This window comes from Propithecus coquereli, unplaced genomic scaffold (assembly GCF_000956105.1).
Source record: "Propithecus coquereli isolate 6110/MARCELLA unplaced genomic scaffold, Pcoq_1.0 Scaffold104, whole genome shotgun sequence".
Lineage (NCBI taxonomy): Eukaryota > Metazoa > Chordata > Mammalia > Primates > Indriidae > Propithecus > Propithecus coquereli.
In genome coordinates, this window is record NW_012134303.1 from 1,210,206 (window position 1) to 1,221,587 (window position 11,382).

General features: G+C 41.9%; 1 protein-coding gene across 1 annotated transcript; it reads left to right on the forward strand.

The window, feature by feature from the left end:
- Window positions 1-5,444: 5,444 nt before the first annotated feature.
- On the forward strand, window positions 5,445-7,304 carry TCEAL3 (transcription elongation factor A (SII)-like 3). The gene is made up of 3 exons (XM_012645796.1): window positions 5,445-5,543; window positions 6,095-6,167; window positions 6,486-7,304. Exon 3 carries the CDS (start codon window positions 6,513-6,515, stop codon window positions 7,098-7,100), a length of 588 nt encoding a protein of 195 aa, XP_012501250.1. The 5' UTR covers window positions 5,445-5,543; window positions 6,095-6,167; window positions 6,486-6,512; the 3' UTR covers window positions 7,101-7,304.
- Window positions 7,305-11,382: the final 4,078 nt, after the last annotated feature.

Consider the following 11,382-nt stretch of genomic DNA (forward strand, 5'->3'; position numbering starts at 1 on the left):
CCACAGTGGTTGTATCAGTTTACACTTCCATCAGTAGTGATGAGCGTTCTCATTGCTCTGTATCCTCACCATCACTTACTATTATCTGTCTTTTTCATTTTATTGATGACTAATGAAATGAGCACATTTTCATTTTTTTTTGACAATTTGGATATTCTCTTTTATGAAGTGATTGTATTATCCCCTTTCTACTATTGGCTTATGTGTCTTTTTCACATTAATTTGTAGTAGTTTTTATATATTTTGCATCCAAGCTCTTTGTTAGTGAAATGTATTGCAAATAGTTCACCTTCTTTGTGGCATGCCTTTTTACTCTCTTAGTTGTATCATCTAACTAATGGAAGATATTAATTTCAGTGAAGTCAGGGTTATAAATTTTTTCCTTTATGATGAATGCCTTTGTGTCCACTTTTAAAAGTCTGTTCCTACTTCGTAGTCATGAAGATATTCTTGACTATTCTTGACTATTCTTTTCTAGAAGGTAGATGTACAATTGACCATAAATTGGTTTTTGTATATTGTATTAGGATTCTTCAGAAAAACAGAACCAATCTCTCTCTCTCTCTCTCTCTCTCTCTGAGAGATCCCCATTGACTTATAGGGCTTATGTGGTTATGAAGGCTAAGTCCCAAGATCTACAGTCAGCAAGCTGGAGACAGGCTGAAGACCCAAGGACAGTTGATTTTTCTGTTCAAGTTCAAAATCAGGAAAAGATCAATGTCTCAGCTCAAGCAGTCAGACAGAAGAAGTTCTCTCTTAGCCTTTGTGTTCTTTCAGGTCTTCAGTTGATTATAAGAGGCCCACCCACGTTAGGAAGATCTGTTTTAGTCTACCGATTCAAATGTTAATCTCATGCAGAAATAATCCCAGAATAACATTTGAACAAATGTCCGGGTACCCTGTGGCCCTGTCAAGTTAACACATAAAATTAACCATCACATGTACGATATGAGGTAGAGGTCAAGATTTATATTTTCCATATCAATATACAGTTCACTCAGCATCATTTGTTAGACAATTATCCTTTCCCCCAATGTTTAACAATATACCTTTATTGTAAATCAAAGATCCATGATGCATGGGTCTGTTTCTCGTATCTCTGTTTAATTCCATTGGTCTCTTTGGCTATCCTTGGATTAATGTCACACTAAATTACTATACTTTATAATATGTGTCAATATTTAGCCTTTATAATAAGTATTGGTATTTAGTAGAACAAAGTCTTCCAGATGGTTCTTTTTCAATAATTTTTAGGTTATTCTTGACTTTTTGCATTTGTATAAACTTTAGAATCAGCTTGTCCAAGTTCCATAAAAGGACGAAAGGAAGGAGGAGGTTTAGGATTGCATTGAAATTATAGAACAGTTAGGAGGGAATTAATGTCTTCCTAACAATGAGTCTTCCAAGCCATAACCATGGTGTATATTCCATTTACACCATAGTCATACTATCCTTCAACACTTTACTTAAACCTCTCTGAGCCTCAGGTTTCTCATTCATCTAATGGGGCAAAGAATCTCTACTTGAGGAACAGTGAGAGGGTACTTGGGATACCCCACTATCCTACACAAAGCAGCCATCCTCATGTGGGGCACATGGCAGACACTCAGTATTGATGAGGCTCCCAGAGGTCTCTAGAGCTGTGGTCTCCAACCTGAGCCGCAGCCCAGTACCGGTCTGTGGCCAGTTAGGAAACGGGCTGCGTATTACCGCCTGAGCTCCACACCACCTCTCCCCGACCCTTGGACCATGGAGAAATTGTCTTCCATGAAACCAGTCCCTGGTGCCAAAAAGGTTGGAGACCGCTGCTCTAGAGGACAGTACTATATCCTTGTGGTTGGTCTTTGTCTCCCCGTCCTGACCTACTACCCCAGTGGATGTATAAGAAATCATTGATTGCCTTTTTTGAGTGACCAAGATGTGAAGATCTGTCATTCCTTCAGGGTGTTTCAGAGGTGAAGTCAGGACATCGGGAGTGACTTACACAAGGATACACAGTCAGTAACAATGGTTCTGTCTCTGAGGACTCAGAGGTCTCCTGACTCCAGTATTCTGTCCATACAGAAGTTGCATCCACAGTGCCTAGTGTTTCTGTGTCTCATATACCTTTGCTTTCCCAAATGTTCATCTAGAAGGTAAAGTCAAGGAGCAGAAGAGCAACTGATGGTGCAGTGCATTTTTTCTCCTACCCTATAATCTATTGATCTTCTAATGTCACTAAAGCTCATATATAGTATGTATAGTATAGTTTTTCTTACTACATTTCCAAATGATACCTCTGATAGCTATGCAAGTTTTTTTTTGCAAAATTATGCCTTTTACAGGAGATTGAGGTGAAGTTGAAAGGAGCTATTTGTTGAAGGCTTACTATATGCTGAGCATTCTATATATTAATAGCTGTTTTTTTTAGAATTCATAATAATCCTATGGTGCAGGTAATGTTACTCCCATTTTCTAAAAGAGAGAACTAAGGCTTATGGAGTTTTGAGAACTTTCCCAAATTCACACAACTAGTAAGTGGCAAAGCTGGTATTTTAGCTCTTGATCTCCACTGTACAAAATGAGACTGGTTTTAGTGTATGTTATATGGTGACCATGTGATGTCATGCACATAAAGGAACTCAGTAACACCTATTGATAAGGATTTTAATAAAAATGAAATCTCTCTCCTTGGGTTTAGAGGCCTGGGTTGTGGCATTCACATGAATTGAGTTAGAGCAAAAAGTCAATGTATTGAATAGGCCAGTTTTTCAGCACTAGGTTGAAATACATCTATTAAAAGCTCATTAAAACCTAGATTTGTAGAAGAGCATTCTTGTCTCTTCTTCAGATTTCTATTTTTGGACCAGTGCCACACTATTTTGATTATTTATTATTAGAAGCTCTCATATGTTAAAGAACTAGACTCCTTTATCATTATTTTTATTAATTTCTTCCCTGTCCTTGTCCATTTGATTTTGTCTAGGGACCTTTGAAGGAAAATCCACTGAAATTCCAAATTGGGGTGTGGGGATAGAATTCACACCTTTGTAAGACTGAATCATCACATCCAGGAATCTGGCCTCCTAATTGTCTAAATATCCAATGGGTATATTACTTGTCAAATTATCTCAGAATTCAAAATTTACTTTAGATCTTCAATAATTGCTAAAAATTGATTTGAAATTAATCAGGCTAAGGACCAAGGCCCTTTTTAACCTGGCTTATGGAGTGGTTTCTGCATCAGAGGTAATTTGTTTGTGACCTTACCTACTTCAAGGACTATAATGAAGATGAAACAGAAAAAAGTGGTGGGATGATATGATATATAATGTTTTAGAAAGATGAATCTATCAAAGGAGAGCAAGACTTGAGGTAGCAAAACCAGAAAGGGACCTGTCACTATAGACCAAGAGAGAGGAGTTGATTGTATAAAAGAGGGTAGCAAGAGAGGAGATGGAAGAAAAGTGGGAGGATTCAGAGATACTTAGAAGGGAAGTTCAAGACTGCTTGGTGACAGGGAGGAAGAGGGAATCAGGGATGATTTCCAGATTTCTTGCTTGGGCAACTTGTGTGGATTCTGAGGCCGTCTGTTAAGACAAAGGAAACAAAAAGGGGGGAGTTTTGTGTGTGGAGAGGAGAGAGGAAGGATGGTAAAATCACTTGCGGACATACTATATTTGAGGTCCTTGAGGAACATCCAAGTGGATATGTCTCATAGTTGGTTCAAATGGATCTAAATCAACTTGATATTGAAGTTTCAGATGGAAAAATAAACATGCAAGAACATACAGGAAAAAGTTGAAAAAGAAAAACTGAGGGGGACTAGCTCTACCATATATATGAAGATACTATGAATTCTCTATAATTCAAACTGGTGTATGAATAGCAAAAAAACCAACGAAATAGAAAGCTCAGAATGCTTCCCAAGTACATATGGAAATTTAGTGTGTAATAAAGGTGGCATCTCAAATTACTGGAGCAAAGATGGACTTTTTAAAAGTGATGCTGGAACTACTGAGAGGCCAATTGAAAAAAGAAAAAAAAATCCACACTTCACACCATACACAAGTATACTCTCAAAATATAAACAAAAGCATGTGAGTACTACAAGAAAACATGGGTGAATTCTTCTTTGACATCATGTACAAAAAGATTTCTTAACTATGAATCAAAATTTAGAGGTAATAAAAGTGATAAATTTAACTACATTTTTAAGTGCATAGCAGAAAAATGCTATAAACAAAGACAAAAAGCACCTGACAAACTGAAAAAAATATTTGTAACATACAACAGATAAAGGCCTAATACAGTTAACATATAAAGAAAACTTGAAAATTAAGGGGAGGACCAACGACCCACTAGAAAAATGTGAAAAAGACATGAACCAGCAATTCGCAAAGGTATTTAAATTGTCCTTAAACATAGAGAAAGGCAAAATAAAACATCATTGAGGTACTTCTCAACTATCATATTAGTGAAAACAACATGACATACTTTAAAATACGTGCGTTATGTTCAGCCCAGGCTGAAGGAGTGTAGAGAAGGTGGCCAGGCCTGCCAGGGAATGGCGGGCTCAGGTGTGTGGGAGGAACGGTGGGGTAAGTGGCGGGCAGAAGGTCTGGCCAGGGTGGAGGAACCCTCACCAGGGGCAAGATACAAGTATTATCCGGACCTGCTTTCCATCCCATGCCCTCAGTCTCCCATGTCTCCTCTTTCCTCCACTTCTACCCACCCAGGACAGGAAAAAGAGGGGAAATCTCAACATGGAAAAACTCTACAATAAAAATGAAGGGAAACCGGAAAACGAGGTAAAGCCAGAAGATGAAGTAGAGCCTGAAGATGAAGGAAAGGGTATTGAGAAACAAAAGACTCCCCTACATTGCGGGTAGAAAAGCAAAAACTGGTCTGAGACTCAGTGGAGAGAATACCCTGGAGATGGAGATTTGGGAGTCGTTGGTGTTTAGAGGGAAGTGAGATCACCCAGGGAAAGAGAACATGTGGAATGAGGAGAGAAGGAGGCCCGGGACAGAACTCCAGGAGCACCAGCACTCAAGGTGGCAGCTCAGCTCCCTGGCGACACCAGCACCTGGGCTTGAGTCAGGCAGAGCCGGTCTTGAAAGCGGGCTTTGGGGTTCAGGAGCTGACCGCTTATGGCAAAGTCGGGTACCCTCTCTGATCAGCTGTCACACACTTGGCGATAATGGGCATCTGAGGGATGCTATGAGATGCACCAGGTAAAGTACCTGGGGTTAAAAAGCCACCCAATTCTCGACGACCCTCCTTTGCTACACACACACGCCGACCCTCCCAGCTTCTCGGCCCCTTGGGGATGGAGGATGAGGGGGTGGCGAGCTCGGGTGACGCGACGCTCACGTGACCTGCCGGGTGCCGACGTGGGCACCAGCCCCCGCGCCCGCCTGCCAGCCAGCCCGCCCGCCCGCCCTGCGGTCCGGTCCCGGCGCCCGCGCGGAACCAGCTCCCCGGGCTGCACGGGTGGTGGGCGAGCGGCAAGCGGGCTTCCGCGAGCCCGAGGAGGCGCAGGCCTGTCCCGGGTGCCGCAGGTCAGTGTGAAGGCGGGCGCTGCCGGCGGACCCGGGGCAGGGGGTGGAGCGGCTGGCAGTAGGATCCAGGAGCAGCGGGGAGGGGGCGGGGAAGGGATCTGGGAGATTGGTGAGGAGGGGGGCGCGGAGTGGGCGGGGGGACCCCGCAGCGGCCCCAACTAGCCTTCTCATCCCCCCTCTGAGCTCTCCATCCATTTTACATCAGGAAATGGGGGGCGGGGGAGGACGCCCCCGCAGTGCGACGGCGAAACGCATTTATTCTGGAAATAACCCCCTCTCACACTCTGCGCCTATGAAGGCATATTGACCTCCGCAGAAAGCGGGTGGGGTGGAGCAGGTTGCCTCCAGGAGATGGGGAGACAGAGACCCAAACGCAGTTTGGAAAGCATCCTGGTCTGGCGCCCAAGGCCTGGAAAGAAATGGCGGCTGGGGTGCGGGGGAGGTAGGGGAGGAAAACGTTGGGTGAAAAGGACCTGGATTCAGGAAGGGACCCGAGTCCCTGTGAGCCCCCTCAGCGCGCAACCCCTGCCCTGTCTCCTGTCTGTCTGCAGGTCTGCGTGTCTGTCGTTCCCAGCACTCTGCGAGGCCTGAGAAGGAGGAGCAACCTGTGCACAATCCCCACAGGTCCGTGAAGGGGTGGGCGGCAGGGACAGGGACCCAGAAGGGTTGAGAGTGTGGAGGGCACAGCTTGTGCAGAATTTGGGGCCCCGCTGCCCAGGCTGAGGGAGTGTAGAGAAGGCGGCCAGGCCTGCCAGGGAATGGTGGGCTCAGGTGTGTGGGAGGAACGGTGGGGTAAGTGGCGGGCAGAAGGCACACTTGGAGGTCTGGCCAGGGTAGGGGAACCCTCACCAGGGTATGGATGCAAGTATTATCCGGACCTGCTTTCCATCCCATCCCCTCAGTCTCCCATGTCTCCTCTTTCCTCCACTCCTACCCACTCAGGACAGGAAAAAGAGGGGAAATCTCAACATGGAAAAACCCTACAACAAAAATGAAGGTAAACTGGAAAACAAGGGAAAGCCAGAAGATGAAGTAGAGCCTGAAGATGAAGGAAAGTCAGACGAGGAAGAAAAGCTGGACGTGGAAGGGAAGCCAAAATATGAGGGAAAGCTAGAGGATAAGGGAAAGCCACATGATGAGGGACAACGGGAAGATGAGGGAAAGCAAGAAAAGCAGGGAAAGTCCGAAGGTGAGGGCAAGCCAGAATCCCAGGCAAAGCCAGAGAGCCAGCCGCAGACCGCGGAAAAGCGCCCAGCTGAGGATTATGTGCCCCGGAAAGCAAAGAGAAAAACGGACAGGGGGACGACGGACGATTCCCCCAGGAACTCTCAGGAGGACTTACAGGAAAGGCATTTGAGCAGTGAGGAGATGATGAGAGAATGTGGAGATGTGTCAAGGGCCCAGGAGGAGCTAAGGAAAAAGCAGAAAATGAGTGGTTTTCATTGGATGCAGAGAGATGTACAGGATCCATTCTCCCCAAGGGGCCAAAGGGGCGTCAGGGGAGTGAGGGGTGGAGGTAGGGCCCAGAGGGGCTTACATGATATTCCATACATTTAACGCCTTTGGCCTTCAATTCTGCCTTCTGTGATGAGAATATTGCTGGCCCTGCTTTCCCTGGTAGATATTTATTTGCCAGGCTCTGTGCTTTAACCTTAAGCTGATAATTTGCTTTAGATGTCACTCTCGTTACCAGCAGCCTTTTGATCCAATGACAGCGTTCTTTTGGTAGAGGATTTTCACCCATGTGCATGGAAGAGATGTACATTGTAAAATAACAATAAAAAAGTTTGCAGAACCGCATATACAGTATCAGCCCATTTTTATAAAAATGTAAATATGTTTGCATAATGCATTTGTGCAGAGAAAACTCTGAAAGTGTGTATGCTAAAAAGTAGGCAATGGTTATTCCTGCATGGTGGCCAAGGATAGGTCTCACTTGTACTCAGAAATGAGTCAAATCACCGGAGGAACCATGGGTAGATACCTCCATGCCAATCCTCTGCTGCTGTGCCCATCCCATGTCTTCCCGAGGTGTAACCAGGTCAGTGGGCACTGCCGTCCCCTCTGGGTTCTCTATGCTATGTAGAGGCATCCTATGGCTCCCCTGTGTGTGATTCTTTTTCTTTTCTTTGCTCACTCATCTCTACTTTTTCCAAAGGATATGGATTACATCTGTCATAATAAAAAATAAATGAAAACAATACATAATAAGCAATTTAACTGTTCAGTAAGCTTATGAGGGCAATGAAGACACTAAAATTCCTGTTATCAGAACATAAAATAATAAGTAAAATTTACGTTACCTCTGGGACTAATAACTAGAGGAATCAACCTGGCAATTATAACAGATCCATTGCTGTACAAGTCAGTCCTGTCGTCTGTGAAATGGGGTGATACAGGTCAGTCCTGTCATCTGTGAAATGGTGTAATACTTGCCTCACAGGGCAGTTTAGTGGATCAGATGAGTTGCTAAGTGTGTGAGCTGTGTTGAGCTGGCTCCCTTGAAGTAGCAGGGCCCTGCACCCTTTCAGACACTAAAAGGAGGGCTGAAGGTAGGTTTCACTTGTGCCCAGGAACAACTACAAACAGCTAAGAAGAGGGTGTCACCCTTCTCTGGATACTACCATATCTGCTGGGCACTCCTGTTCTGCTGTGCCCAGTACCTGTACTATCTACTGACAGCCACTGATATAACAGAGTTCTCATGGTGACGAAGTTCTTCTGATTCCCTTCAGTCCCCTGAGGGCCAAAGCCCCTATTTGACCCTTATATGAGTGTGGATAAAGTCCTCCTCCCAACTGCAAGTGGTACTACCCAAGGGCTGCTTGGGCCCCACTGTATTACACAGTTCTGAGCAAAGTAGTCATTAACATTTTTAGTTCATTTTATATTTGCTTATAGTTTCCTTTCTCTGATCAGGACTCAAGATGTTTTGGGTCCACTGGGGAATGTATCCTGAGACTAATCTACTGACCAGACAATGAATTGTGATTTAAACTGAACACTCCACCCTAGTACCCCAGGGAAACCATATCTAAATTTTCATACCTTTCTAAGAATAAATTTTCTCTAAAAAGTCTCCTGGCTGGCCTACTGTACAAAATCAAGGGACTTGTCCATACATAATCACAGAGGATTACACATCTGAGTTTCAGGCTGAGAAACATCCCTTCCCATTCCAAACCAATTTCAACTGAAAAAGGTAATAGTGCTCTTAAAAATATTAAAAACTCTCAATGTTAGGCATTTTTATTCAACTCACCAGTATGTTCCCTTACCAAAACAGACTTTTTCGTATTTATCCTGCTATCCCTTGCATTGTACTTGACACGTATACTTAAAAATTGCTTACTTAATTATGATTAAGAATCCCTGAGTTTTTGGCCTAGTGTATCCTTGGGCATTAATTTCACTGGTAGAAAATATAACTTGAGGCTGGGCGCGGTGGCTCACGCCTGTAATCCTAGCACTCTGGGAGGCCGAGGCGGGCGGATCGTTTGAGCTCAGGAGTTCGAGACCAGCCTGAGCAAGAGCAAGACCCAGTCTCTACTAAAAATAGAAAGAAATTAACCGGACAACTAAAAATAAATAGAAAAAAATAGCCGGGCGTGGTGGCGCATGCCTGTAGTCCCAGCTACTCGGGAGGCTGAGGCAGGAGGATCGCTTGAGCCCAGGAGTTTGAGGTTGCTGTGAGCTAGGCTGACGCCACAACACTCTAGCCCGGGCAACAGAGCGAGACTCTGTCATAAATAAATATATACATAAATAAAATTTAAAAACTCTTTAAAGAAAAAGAAAATATAACTTCAAGTTCAAAAATAAATACAGGAGAAGTGATATGTTCAGCTATATGAAAGCATTTTAACTTTGTGTAATAATGATTTTTTTCAAAATGTCTTAAAAGACCATCTAGGAAGCTTGTTGAGAATGTAGCATCCTGGTTCCCACCAGAGACCCAGAATTTCTATGAATATGGCTCTGGAATCTGTAATTTCCACAAACTCCCCAGGTGATTCTGATGTATACCAAAACTTTATACATTTCTCAATTACATTAAATATAAACCATAAAAAACTGGGATGAAATGTAAGGAAGTGTTTATCTGAATTCAGTAGGCAGAAAGCATATATGTATAAGCATTCAAAATAACATCGAAACTGTGCAAGATTTGTACACTGACAACTAAAAACATTAATGAGAGAAATTAAGACTTAAATAAATGGAGAGATACATTGTTCATGGATTAGAAGGCTCAATAGTGTTAATATGGTAATTTTCTCCAAAATTGATCTATAAATTCAATGCTGTCCCAACTGAAATCCTAGCAAACTGAGATTCTAAAAGTTATATGGGAAAGCAAAGGACATAGGATAGCCAAAATAATTTTCAAAATGAAGAACACAGTTGGAAGACCCACACTGCCTGATTTCAAAACTATAAAGCTACAGTAATCAAGACTGTGTATTATCAGCCTGAGGATAGACATATAGATCAATGAAATAAAGTAGTCCAGAAATAGGCTCACACATATATGGTCAATTCATTTTTTTAAAAAAATCCTAAAGTAATTCAATGGAGAAAGGACAGACTTTTCAACAAATGCTGCTGGAATAACTGGACATCAATATGCAGAAAAAGTATCTTTACCTCATACCATATAAAAACATAAATTCAAAATAGTTCATAGATCAAAATGTAAAACTTAAAATTATAAAACTTCTTTTAAAATATAAGGGAAAAATATGGAATAGTTTGCAGTTGCAGGGTAAAATATTATTGCTTAGTAATTTTGTAGTGGTCTAAAGACTTTTGAAATTATTTTTCTGCTACTATTTACTTATAAGTTTCAGAGATTTCTCCTAGTAAGCAATGGGAAAAGGCAAATGCTAATGATAAAACATTTAAATGCAGACAATAAAATGTAAGATATTGTGATAAAAATAAGGGGAAAAGGGTAATCTTGGGTTAGGCAAAAATTTCATAAGAGGACATAAAAAGCACTAATAAAAAATGGATAAATTGGACCACATTAATATTAAAATATTTTTAAATTTCTCTTCAAAAACCACTGTTAAGCAAATGATTTTAGGCTGCAGTGAGCTATGATTGCGCCACTGCACTGTAGCCTGGGTGACAGAATGAGACCCCGTCTCTTAAAAAAAAATTTTTTTAAATTTAAAAATAAAAAAAAAGAAAAAGACAAAATTCTGCCTGGAAGAAGATATTTGATAAAGTACCTGTCTCCAGAATATATAATGAACACTTACAACTCAATAAGACAAATAACACAATTTTAAAATAGGCAAAAGATTTGAATAAACACTTCACCAAAGAGATGCAGATAGCAAATTAGCACATGAAAAGATGCTCAACATCATTAATTATCACGGAAATGAAAAGAATACCACAACAGGATACCACTTTATACCTACTGGAGTGGCTAAACTTACAAAGAAAAAAAACTGTTATTACAAAGTCCTAGCAAGAATGTGCAGTAACTGGAACTCTCACTTTTGGTGGGAATGAAAAAATGGGATGGCCACTTTGGAATTCAGCAGCATACCTTTACCATATGACCCAGCAATCCAACTCCTAGGTATTTACCCAAAAGAAATGAAAATTTTAGTAGCTTTATTCATGATACCTCCAAATAAGAAACAATCCAAATGTCTCTCCTATGGTGAATGGATAAACAAACTGTGGTACCTCCATAAGATGGAATGCAAAAAGAAAAAAAACTACTGGTGCATGTAAAAACAGGAATGACTCAAATTCATTACGTTAAATGAAAGAATCCAGACAAAATAGTATGATCTCACATATAAGACATTCTGAAAAA